This window comes from Brassica rapa, chromosome A10, assembly GCF_000309985.2.
Source record: "Brassica rapa cultivar Chiifu-401-42 chromosome A10, CAAS_Brap_v3.01, whole genome shotgun sequence".
Lineage (NCBI taxonomy): Eukaryota > Viridiplantae > Streptophyta > Magnoliopsida > Brassicales > Brassicaceae > Brassica > Brassica rapa.
In genome coordinates, this window is record NC_024804.2 from 12,976,668 (window position 1) to 12,990,156 (window position 13,489).

The following is a 13,489-nucleotide window of genomic DNA, read 5'->3' on the forward strand; positions in this document are numbered from 1 at the left end:
TCTCTATCCAGTCAATCCTTTCTTTGGAAAGACTTATGCCGCAACATTGAAGCACTCTTCTTCTGAGTACTCTGTTCACGACGATTCCTGTTTCGGGGAACTAGGCTTTGCATCCCCGAGTGTAGCTCCATTAAGAAGGACATGTTGGACGTGATCTGACTCTCAATCTAGTCTCGTATGCATATTTCTGTCCTACCTTGCGCCGCGACGTTGAATGTTTTGTGGAACGTTGCGTTATTTGTCAATAGTCCAAAGGTCATGCCACTAATGCTGGTATGTACTTACCCCTCCCGGTTCCTACTCAACTGTGGACCAATATCAGTATGGACTTTGTTGTGGGACTTCCTCGGACTCAGCGGAGATTTGATTCTAATTTCGTCGTCGTTGATCGTTTTCCTAAGATGGTCCATTTTATTCTGTGCAAAAAGACGACTGATGCATTACAAGTGGCAACGCTGTTTTTTCGTGATATCTACCGTCTTCATGGGACTGCCTCTCTCAATCGTGTCAGATCACGATTCTCGATTCCTTGGACACTTTTGGCGGTCTTTATGGAAGCTTCTTGGTACAAATTTAGATATGAATTCGGCGTATCATCCACAAACTGATGGCCAGACGAAAGTAACTAATAGGTCATTAGGGAACCTATTGCAAAGTCTAGTGGGCGATGCTATCAAGACATGGGATTCAAAACTCTCTCAAGCTGAATTTGCCCATAACCATTCTCTCAATCAAAGTTTAGGGTTCTGTCCTTTTCAGGTTATATATGGCGTTATTCCTCGTGTCTCTGTGGCTCTTTCTAACCTTTCGGACCGAACCCGTGTACATGGAGAAGCATCATCTTTTGTGGACACTCTCGCACAAATTCATTACCATGCTGTCCTAAATCTTGAAGCTTCAGCGACCAAATACAAACAAGCCGCTGACTTTCATCGGAGGAAACTAGTCTTTGAGGTAGGCGATTTGGTATGGGCTTATCTCACTCGGGATCGTATGCCATCTCACGCTTATAACAAGCTTAATGCCAAGAAGATAGGGCCATTGAAAGTGCTTCAGCGTATCAATGACAATGCATATCGTTGTCGTTTACCGGTCGACATTACTACAGGCAAGGGTGGCATAGGTCGCCATAACCATCCAACCTCTGGCCTTCAAAAGACAATCTTTCTAGATAAAGTCGGTTGATTAGGATAAAATTTTTCAAAATAAATCCATAAGAAATGACCCTATTTTTTTTATCGGGTCCAGGTAAAGACCAAAGGTCTTGAGCGACCAATCCAGCAGAACAACTCAAAAGATAAAAAATATCGTGAATTTCTTCTGATGTCTTCAATGTCAAGTATCTCTCGCATTACGTTGGCGCAAATGCAAATCCAGATTCAGGGTCGAATCTTTCATACCCCAAGGGTCCTGATGCAGCAGCATCTATCACTTTGACGCCAACAACCATTTGAATTCGCTTTCATAATTATCTTAGGAAAGGTTTTTAATTATCGGTTTTATTTATAACTTTAGATAAGTGTTGTGTTTTTCCTTTACGGTTTATGATAAGCTTTATATATCCCTTGCCTTATAGAATTTGTCTATAAGAAAGGGTTATATACATAACCATCGTTATGTTGTTTTACTTATATTTTAATAAACTAAAGAGCTTTGTTTTTAATCTTGTCTTAATTCGATTGAATTCATCATTATAAAAAGTTTGGTTTCAAGATATTCTTACGAATCTCTTGATTGAGTAAAGAATTGTCTCTTGCGAATACTTTTGGGAGATTGATCGTTCAACCCTATCTATACGCTGCGTCAAGTTGGAACTAACAATTTCCTTTTTATGGGTGAATTTGTGAGATGATCAAGTTTGGAAAAGAAATTAAGTGCAGAGCACTGATTTTGACATAATGTAGTATCTATCAATTGTGCTTCATTTCCACCGGTTTTGCCCTTGATTCATACAAGTTGCCGGTAGCTTAAAAAAGTGGAGATGACGTTGACAAAATCCAAGTGTGGTCAATAATTAATGCAAACTGTCATCAACAAAAGGAAGATAACACAGTCACATCACATACACATAACCACAAACATTTCATTAATTTTACTTCATATCACCACAAACATTTCATTAACTTCAACTTTTAAATACTAAAACCTAAATGGACCACTAAACCCAAACTCAAATATAAACTATATTATATATTTATAATTTTAAATAAAATTAAAATCTGAAAATATATATAATATTTTGTGATATTAAACTATAGTATATAAAGATGGAAAATATCATACTAAACTCTAAACCCAATCCCTAATTACTAAACTCTAAATCATGACCACTAAATCCTAAACCCAAATCTAAGCTATAATATATATTTAAAAGAAAATCAAAATCTGAAATATATAATATTTTATAATATTTTCAAGTACTAAACATACATAGTATGGAACATTGTATAAAATAGTATACAAATGTTTGTTCTATTTATGTTAGTTGAGCATCATATGTAAAATAGTAGAAGAAGAAATAAAAGTACTTGTTGATGGAAAAGACATTCTTGAACTAGACATGACCCTAACATTATCAAACATTTGAATGAAACTAATTTTATATTACGAGCAATCATACAAAATGGCATAGAAGAAAAATATCAAATTTGAAGACATGACAAATAAATCCTAAACCCTAAACTCTAGTTTGAAAAGAAAATTACTAAATCCTAAACCCAAATATAAACCCTAAACCCTAATCACTAAACCTTAAACCCAGAAATAGATCCTAAACACTAATCACTAAAACCTAAATCCTAATCACTAAACCCTAGACCCAAATATAAACCCTAATCACTAAACCCTAAACACATATATAAACCCTAAACCCTAATCGCTAAACCCTAAACCAAATATAAACCCTAAACCCAAATATAAACCCTAAACCCTAATCACTAAACCCTAAACACATATATAAACCCTAAACCCTAATCACTAAACCCTAAACCAAATATAAACCCTAACCCTAAACCCAAATATAAACCCTAAACTCTAATCACTAAACCCTAGACCCAAATATAAACCCTAAAAACTAAACTCTACTCACCCACTTAAATACTAAAACCCTAAACAAACCCCTAGTTACTAAATCTAAACCCAAATAACTAAAGTATAAACCCAAACAAAATCTATAAAATATGTTGTCAATTTTCTCAGTGTAGACTAGTATGGAACCGCTATAAATAGTATAGATGTACTGGTCCACTCCATTTACATTTTCCAAATGACCAAGTTTAAAAGAACGATATTACTAAACCCTAAACACTATATACTAAATCCTAAACCCAAATATAAACTCAAAACCCTAAACTGTAAACCCAAATCTCAAAATCTAATGCAAACCTCAACTTCACCACCATTCCTCTAAATAATAGAATTTAGATTTCTAAACTAGAATTGGTAATAATGAAGGTTCTAAATAATCAAATTTGTGCAACATTTAAAAAATGAATTTTATATTACAATCAATCACAGAAAATGACAGTGAAAATAACTATCGAATTTGAAAACATGGCATGTTATTACATTTTAAGAAATAGTATAGCATTTCGTCTCAAATAGTATGGTATCTTTACACAAATAGCTATCCTAAAGAATATATACTATACTATTCATTTCACCGAATATAGTATAGACGAAAAGTTTATCTTCTTCAATTCTTCATTCTTAGACATGCTGATACACATTCATTTGGCTCACTCTCATTATTCTTTACTACCATATAGAGATCGTCTTCATCTACTCTTTTTTTCTGACACAGCAACACTTTACAGATCCGCCGTCGTTATTCTTCATCAGTGGATATCTATCATGGATCTAACTCTGATGCGATAATCCCATATCATTTGCAAGATTTAAAAACGAAAACAGTATGAAAACAAAAGCATGATTGTAAGAATCAGTGAGTTAAGAGATGGAGAAAAAAAAATAAAGAGTTGGTGTGTGTTCTCACCGTCTACGCCTTTATCGTAGCTTCTTTTTAACCACAGTTGATTGTTCTTCTCGTGAGAAGAAATCAATTCAAGAAAAAACCTGGGAAGAAGAATTTTATCTACTGTAAAGTTACCAAAGTAAAGCAGATGTGAGAGAATGTGTGATTTTTAAGGGCCACACGTTACTTTTGAGTATTATTATTATTATTAACTAGAGTCTTTGTCCGGGCTACGCCCGGATAAATTTCTTGTTATAATTTTTAATTAATTTTAGCTTGTTTATTTTTTATAAAAGCATGTATATATATTATTTCAAAATTGACTACCAAAAATATAAGTAATAATATGCAAATTAATTTATCATGTTGTCCAACAAATTTGAAATAAATAAACTCAGGGGTTGATTGGTAATGGTGGTAAATGTTTTAGACATCCACTTTTTTCTATTTTTTTTTCAAACAATCATATTTTAGCTTTTAAAATTAAAGATACAGTATAAAGTTTTTTAAAAAATATATTAGTTTTCAAAATCAACTTTTCTAAAGATTTTATGCTTTGAAAATAAATATATAGCAAAACAATTAAAGCCGAAGCAAAACAATTCACAGCTTATTTTCTAAAGTAAAAGCAAAAACAAAAACAAAAACTACAGAACAACCAATCAACCCCACACTCTAATTTGATTTTTATTTGTTATTAAAATTAACAGAAAGTGATGAATAGTCAATATTCTTAAGTTTCAGCTAAAATCTTTTGTTTCATATAAATTTTTTTTTAAATCCATATTTAATTTAAAACTTTTTTTCTGTATTTAGAATTATTGATTTTACATTTTCAATTTCTGCCCTCTCTACAAAAAAATACAAACTGACATATATACATGCTTTTTGCATTGTTTATTTCAAATGATAAATAATTCCATTTGTATAATTAATTTACGGCTATACAATATTGATTTGATACTGTGAAAATGAGAAAGTTGATGGCCAACATATTTTTTCAAGTGCGGGGTTGTTGACAATGATTCATGTAATTTCCTAACAATCGGTGAAAGCTGGGATTAGAGAGAAACGGTTCCTTAGACGTCAAGTTAAAAGGTTTGCATGAAATTTTGGCGTTGCAGTAAGAAATGAGTGAAATTACACAGACTTTTGAAACAATTATGCAGTGTGTGTCGCGATGAGTATTCCGGAGGTTTCTGTATATGTTGCTGCGATGGATCCCTTAATGGGAGATATAAGTTAGCTGATTTTAGTTTTTAGTATTTTTGTTTGAATTATAGGGGAGGTATAAGAATAGAGTCTGCCTTATTGTAATACTTTGATAAAGTAATAGCAAATATTGTGGAGTGATTTATTTGTTTAGTTGTAGCTGTTTATAATAAGTTTTAATTTTGTGAAGCATCGTCAAATTCACTTGTTCTATCGACTTCAGTAAAAGGCACATATATAAACTTATGTAATAATATGTTTTTCGAAAATTTTGTCTATTGGTATTGTTTTTGTTTGGTTATTCCAAAATTGTAATATGAATTTGTGTTTTTAAAGATCAATAAAGTTCTATGTTGTTTGGAAAAAGAGAAACAAAATTTATGTTCAATATTTTGTTGGGCCATAATGGGTTTAACGCTAAAATAAGTAAAAGTTAAATCCATAGTTCTAAATCCATCGTCAAATTTTATATATGTCTTTGTAACTCAGAATCTCTATTGTATGCTTGAACCAGCCTCTGTTCATATGGTCTCAACACCTAACCTTGTCTTAACTTGAAGATTCACTTGAAAGAAACAACGTTCGTCTTCTCTAACATAACTCACACTACCATCCATCTGCTTAAGTCATAAGCCATCAGGCATGACCCATCCATCTCATGTCTCAAACATATCACTTAGTATCTCTGAAAGAAATCATTTCCAGGATGTATCATCCTACCATTAAAACAACATCAAATTCTCAAGTTAAAAAACTAAAAATCTGCAAAACAGCTGCATTGTTTTGTGAAAATGGTTGAGTTGCATGTTTCAGTGGACGTTTATACCTGAACTGGAGATGGATATATGATCATTTTCGTGTGCAAGCTTGTGGCTTGATGAGATCTTGATTCCTACCCAACTATCTGGAAACGGGACATGATTCACAATGTTGCGCAGAAGATCAGCAAGAATGAGCTGAAGCTTTACTCTGTCACCATAGAGAGGCAGAGTTTTGATCTCCTGGAAAACTTCAACCCTGAGTTGTGACTTCCTCTCTCACAACATAATCATCACTTGGCTAATGAATTGCTGGTCGGGAATGCAAGCTTTTCACTCCCATCTAACTGCAACATTAATCACACACATAATATGCCAAACACATTTAAACATTTTTTTATGGGCTCCTATCAATAATAATCATGAAAAATCTTAGCTACAGAGAGAGTTAGCTACTCGATATCATTGGTCCCAAGTAGTTTCAGTTTATCAAAGATGAATCAATATGTTTAAGATTATGGGTGGTGGAGAAAGTTATTGTAGAGCCACTATAAGGAACTACATAAGCATGTAATCATGTGCAAATCAACTATATATGGTGTACCAATAAACTTTTATATTCAAGTTAGGACGGGATACCTCTCTCAACGTTCCGTGATGTTTAGCAAAAACCTCATAGTACTTTATTTGAAGATCAGACTTCTCGGATTGAAGCTTCTTGTAATCAGAAACTGAAGGACCTCCTAGCTTTTGCTGGATGAATCTGAAAGCAAAACCAAAGAAGGATACAATAGTAAGGGAGGATAAAAAGATAATGAAATTATACTCATTGATAAAAAAATATTATACACTTAGAGTACTTGTAGACATGTGGTTAACATATCTTTATGAAATTATACGCACTGGGTCTTGTCAACTGTGTTAACATATCTTTATGAAATAGTGCTGTGATGTTGGCCATCAACTTTCTCAATCAACTGTTCAACAGTAACAGCAGCTAGGCTTTCGTCTTTGTGATTGCTAAGTAGAGAAGCTGATGCTGATGGATACATTTTTGATCCCATACTGAGCATACATCAAGTCTAACTGGAAATAGCAAGTTTGTCACTTATAAGAAAACCAATACACCATAAGATTAAAGCCAAAGTGAGAAGTAAATACACAGATAGTAACCAGTGATCATCTGGATGTTGACACCGAGGTCTGAAGCTCTTCTAATGGTGTATGCACTATCATGTTTCGGAGGACCAAACAAACGTAACACACCAATGAATTCACATGGACCACCAGAGCTTATTTTTGGTTTTCCCACGTAGAGCCATCTTGCAACAGCTAATGACCTCAGTCCAGGCTCAGTGTACTTATCGAATGCTAAGTGGACTCTGTTCCTCAGATCAGCTCTTGTGTTCCACTTGCACAGATCAAGAATCTGAATATCAGCAAAAGTAAAAGGTTTTACAGGTTAAATCATTGAAGAAAAAATACAATACTAAAATTTAAAGTGCAGTGAAACAAAATCAGTTCGTAGGTACCTTTTCTGAAGCTCTTTTTGCTTACTCAGTGCCAGTCTCCATTACTATAGATATAAGTGGACTGGATTGAATTGGAAGTAATGAATCTCTCTAATACCAACTCTTGCCTCTTTAGGTTCAGAAAGTATTCTAACCATATTTGATTCTCTGTTCTTGAAGCTCTAGCAGCTAAAAATAACACTTTTTCTTTCTAACGCTTTTAAGAATACAGAAAATTAATTACAACATGAAACAGAGCTTAGAACCAACTAAAAACAATACCAGTATAACCAAGAAAATTAAGTGAAAATCAAATACTGTAAATCAATCTTCCTGAAGAACAATAAAATATGAGACTTTGGATAAGATCAAACTCCAATTTCTCTATCGCTGTGTTGCGAGCGTGACTTTGTTGGCAGACCTTTTGCCTCAATACCAGCGGGATCCCTTTCCAAATCAACCTATTTAACGTGATCACAATTGGTCAAGGTGGAGAAATAACCGCAATGAAGAAATTGGAAAGCAGGAAATACGTACCAGAAGAGGTGGAAGAGCAAGCTAGGAAGATATCAGTGAATCTTTGCTTGAAATCTATCTGCAGCTTTTCGGGTTGGATCTCTGAGATCGACAGAAGCCGAGTTTTGGTTGCCCTCAATAGAACTTTTTTTTGAAAAAAATTATATTATTGGATACAACCAATCAGTTTCGTGATGTTAATACTATTGTTTTGAAAAAGCAATAATAGGACAAATTAATGGCAGATCATGGAAGAAAACTTGGAACTGCTGAGAAGTTGGATAGAGACACTGGAAAGGCGTCAAGAAGAAGAAGGAATGGCCATCGTAAAGTTGGGTTTTTTTTTTACTAAGGTGACATGGCATCTTAACACAATCTGATTGGCTTGAATTTCTAATCCTACGTGGATAGGCTGGCTGATGCTCATATATCCCTTTTAATATAGGTTAGATTTTTCTTTATTTTTTTTGCAGATTTCAACCGGTTGTATCTGAGGGCAATATGGCAATATTATATATAAGAAGGAAAGTGTATAGGTGATGTAGGTTTTTTGGTTAGCCATTGAATTATAATTTGTTTGATGGTTATACAACCCAATTTCCCTTTTATAAACCCACGGGTAGACACATAAACACAATCTTTCTAACGCAAACAATTCCAACCAAAAAAATCAAAAACTTGCTAGTATCCCCCTATATGCGCATTCAACCTCACAAAATGAAAAATCAAAGAAATTCCTTCTATATTTGATAGACTTATCTTACCTTAATATTTTGCTCAAGAATATTACCTTAATATATTTTCATCTAAGAAAACTACTACGCAAGAATTTTCATTCAAGAATTTTTTTTTTGATAAAAAAAAACTACTACGCACTTCAAGGAAAATTGCCCCAAAGGGCCCAAACCAATTCTATATTCCTCTAGCCTCTAGGCCCATGGCATCTTTTCTGGCTTATATAGATCCAAATCACTTTGACTTAAATATTTACATAATATATATTTGATTCTTTTGAACATGATATATTTGCTATTTCGGTACTGATAAAATCAAAACAAACGGAAATTTTAGATTACAGATAATAAACTGGAAAATAATATCGAAACTTCTAACTAATTTTCATTCGAAGATTATTTTGAATTCTTACCAATCGAAGCTTCTTCGTCAGCCTCTGAATTCATGAAACAGGCATACGTATACATTAGTTAACCCAAAATGTAACAAAGTTAATATAAATAAATACAGAAAATAATAGGACTTGAATCAACGTTTGTTTAACTTATTGAATCAACATGACCGTAAACAAAATCCAATTATATCTTTAGACACAAAAAAAAACGAAATCTTTAAATATTGAAATAATTTGTTTTTCGTTATTATTATTTAAACGGGAAAAAAAGAAAGCCTACAAAGAATCAATCAACAATGTGACTGAATTTCGGTGTGATTGTTATTACTTCCAGTGTCCTTAAAAGACCTACTTCCAAAAATCATAAACCCTAATCCAAAACCAGCCATTGCAGCCAAGAAGACTCCTCCATTGAATGACATCACGGCCAGCATGATCAAATAAGACAAACCAGCTCTCACAGTGTAAAATAACGTCTGGACTAGCCCGCCACCAAAGCTAGCTGGACCGGCTTTCATGACCCCGCATCGCGAAATCCACTCCGACAATGCGGAAGCGACGAAAATGGAGGCTAGGCAGACCCAATACATGGTCAGACTGGTCCCTGGCCATCCGTCGAATAGAACCTCCGTGTTTTTCCCCCAGAAGAAGGTCATGTGCATCATGCCACCGTGATGACGGCGGCGATGTTGGAAAAACGCCGACGGTGAAGGTGCCGGAGCGGCATGAGAAGATCCACCCATCATGTCGTTCATATTGTTTAGAGATGTTATTAACTGATGTAAGGGTTTCCTTCTTGTATGCGTGTGTGTGGGTTTATTTATAATAGTTTTGTGTTTGGGTTGGAGTTTGGTGTGTAGTACAATGTACATTTCAAAACAACTATGCGATAATCTTGTTTATATTAAAGTTGTACTTTAAAGATAGTTAAGTGAAAAAAGATATTTAGTTTGACCAAAAAAAAAGATATTTAGTTGAGATTGTTTTCTTCAACCTTTTTCAAGTCAGAAATGAAATTTGAAGAAGTAAAACCAAAAGATAGGGAGATCTAGAATATTATGTTCTTTGAGACTTGGTGCATTTCGTCTTGTTTGTAGCTTTACCGTTGGAGCAGATATGTTCTTTAAATAAATAACTCTAAATTAGTTTCAAAAATAAAAAATAACTCTAATAAAATTACATAATCTCAAAAACATTTCCATATAGTTTTTTATACACCATGGTATAAATTCATTTTAAAGATTTTTAGTTATAATATATATCGTACTTTCTTTAGCTTAGTCATATTTTAAAATAAACTCTGTCGTGTTGAAACAAAATCAGTTTTATTTCAGCAGGAGCAATTGAGCCAGGTGGGTTTTAAAATAACACTTCTTATCAAGCCACGTCACTAATTTGTGTCAGGAGAGTGCAACATCTGTCCACTTTAATTATACGTTGCCTTTAATCAACGGAAGCAACCATAGTGGGCTGCTTTACGTGTGTGTGGCTTTGTGTTCTCTCATGAAACTCAGCCCGATAATGACGTAAGCTTCTCAATCTGCGTTTCCCTGGAATTTAGGGTTCATCCCATTATTCATTTTTTGGCTTAATCTTTAATCATGTTCTTTGTTCTACGCAGTTCAAAAGCTTGAGATGCAGTAGTTGACGTGAGAAAACTATTCGTTGGGTTTCGATCGCGTCGTTTGATCTTCTAGAATGGTGTATAAGACGAATCGTTATGAAGCATCTCTGATCGAGTTTCAGTGGCGTCGTTTTGTATGAGATTAGGAGGACACAGGAGCTTGCCATCTTCCATCAACACATACTGCAAGGAGAACATGACACCTGTCATCTCCCTTTTTTTTTACGCTTTAGTTGTGGTTTTGGATGGGCTCGAACGCAAGAGAGATTTGTATTTGGGGTTGATACGTTTAGAAGGTTGGCCCGTTAAGCATAGTTACCCTCAAAGCGTGTAACCACAACATAAAAATATAATGGTTGCACAAACATACATCCATATTGATGTGTTTAATTTGTAATATATAACATTTATTATAGATCGACGGTTTTTAATTGTCTATAATTCACTGATTTTTCATATTGTGATTGGATATAATATCAATAAAATAAAATATTATATAATATATTCTTCAATTAATAATTTTTAACTGCAGTAACCATTTTTGATTTATTAATCTACAAATTAGAACACTAATTATTATGTTTATGTATACTAGGGATTGGCCCGCCCTACGGGCGGATGAGTTTACATTAAAACTATTTATATTTAAATATATTTTAATTTTATAAAACATTGAAACTTTATTTTATATTAAAAATAATAAATATAATATATTTTATCCTAAGATCATTTTTTTAACTATCAAAAGAATGTTATGTAAAAATCAGACATTTTTAAGAACTGAAAAACTGTTCTATAGATGTAAATCTCATAAGTTGTTACTTCAAACCATCTTCTTAATAACTCTTCCAACTTATGATTTGGCTTGTACTTGAGTGAACTAATCATAATCATGTTCTTCATTGCCTTGTTTATTAGCCCTCACATATTGTCTTTAGAAGTTCTCGGCTTCTTGTTTATTAGTCCTCGCATATTGTAAATTTTATTTTGTTGGATTGAGTTGAAAAAACCACTAACAATATTTTTGTTAGAGAACGCAAAATTATTAAATAAAAAATTAAGAAAAATAAAATGATTTATATTTTTTATTTGATTTCTATTTCAATTTCATATAGTTGAAAAAATATAAAGTAAGAATAGCTACATTTTTTCCAAGAGTATCATATTTTTCAATAACTAATTTCATATAGTTGAAAAAATATAAAGTAATAATTTCATATTATTACAATAACTAATTTTTTCACAATAATAAATTAATACACCAACTCCAAGCCAAATCATTGAAAATCAAATATAGTGTGAAAATTATAAAATTTAATTTTTTAAAATAATATAAAAATAGTTTCAAAAATGTCATAAATAATAATTAGTACATATTACGTAGCAACAAATGATGTTTATATTAGATTTTCAATTTATAAAAGGGTAAGTTTATTATTTTAGTTAAAAATGACTTCTGTAATATTTAAAAATCACTTATGTAAAATATTTGGTCTACATTAATAAATCAAATTTATTATAATTTGTTGAATATGTATTTAGTAAAATCATTTTCTAATTCGGAGACTCTTTAATCTTGTTTATTTAAATCGGTGTGGTAGGTATAATGAGATTGTTTACTTGAGGATTAGTGATAAATAGTTGTATTGTAAAGATAACCTTGTTGTAAAGGATAATGGTCCGCTCATCAATATATCATTGCCTAAATTTTAAAATCTTTTATGTTTTTATTTGGAGGCTTAACATTTTTTATTATTATGTTTTGGTTGTAGCTGAAAGAATTTATTGACAATGATCTGCAATACTAAGTCGATAAAGCAAACTTAAATCCAGTTTTGGGGTTATATTATTCTTGTTTCATGTAGAAACTCTGAGTCCCTGACTTTGTTGTGTTCTTAAAGAATGTACATAATCAATCAATTCAGAGTCAACTGCTTCTCACAATAACTACCTTTGTGGCTGTCACTTTTTTGGCCGCAAGTTTTTGGGATGTATCTCCTTGAAACTGTTTTTAGAGATGAGGCGATGTTTCAATGGTGGCATTCATATATATAAAGGTTTATTTTTCCTGATTATAAGATAGTTTTTACCATTGGTATAATGGAGCTTAAGGTTAACCTCTTAAATCAATTCTCAAAGGTACACAAATTTGAAAGTGAAATTGTTTTTTATTTATTTAATTAATAACCTGATAAAGTAGACTTCCCATGAAATTAACTAAAACTTTTGTTGATTAAAGAAATAAACTAAAACTTAGAAGAAGAAAAACTCAAATAAAAAAGGTTGAGAATGAGAAGTTTTAACGCAAATTCATTTACTCCTTAGGTCAGACTTCAGTCTTATGCAGGTCTTCTTAGCGGAGTGACAATCCTCCAGAGCTGGTTCTTCTTCCAGTGTTTCTGGCATCAACAGGAGGTCAGTTGGTGGATCTGTCCTAGCTGTTCCCTTTCTCGACCACACCATCAACAGTACAGCCTTTTGTGTTTGTTGCACAACTCTCTTCACAACAGGAGAGAGGCTTGTCTTATCAGCTCCAGCACCAGGCAAGCCATTAGCTCCCTGCCCATGAACAATAACAAACAATAGTCAGTGCACTCAGATGTTAAACGATTTAGTGAAGAGGGTTAACAAACCAAAAATATGATATAGGCCTTGCGTTTCAAGTAACTTTGTCTAGCATCACATTTATGGGTAAAATAAAAATGTGTTCCAGAGGTTGCATTTACGAAAAACAGACATGGAATTACACAGAGTAAAACAATGTAA

The 13,489-nt window shown here is 32.9% G+C and overlaps 1 protein-coding gene and 1 long non-coding RNA gene across 2 annotated transcripts; one reads left to right on the top strand and one right to left on the bottom strand.

The window, feature by feature from the left end:
• Positions 1–9,263: 9,263 nt before the first annotated feature.
• On the bottom strand, positions 9,264–10,224 carry LOC103845351 (copper transporter 3). Its single transcript, XM_009122186.3, has one exon. The coding sequence runs from the start codon at positions 9,969–9,971 to the stop codon at positions 9,390–9,392; it is 582 nt and encodes a 193-aa protein (XP_009120434.2). The 5' UTR covers positions 9,972–10,224; the 3' UTR covers positions 9,264–9,389.
• Positions 10,225–10,500: 276 nt separating this feature from the next.
• On the top strand, positions 10,501–11,991 carry LOC117128970. Its single transcript, XR_004452496.1, has 2 exons — positions 10,501–10,625; positions 10,721–11,991. It is a non-coding gene; the product is annotated as an uncharacterized LOC117128970 (long non-coding RNA).
• Positions 11,992–13,489: the final 1,498 nt, after the last annotated feature.

Coding starts and splice junctions, on each gene's coding strand:
- LOC103845351 (XM_009122186.3), bottom strand. CDS start 9,971: ATGTACATTGTACTACACACCAAACTCCAACCCAAACACAAAACTATT.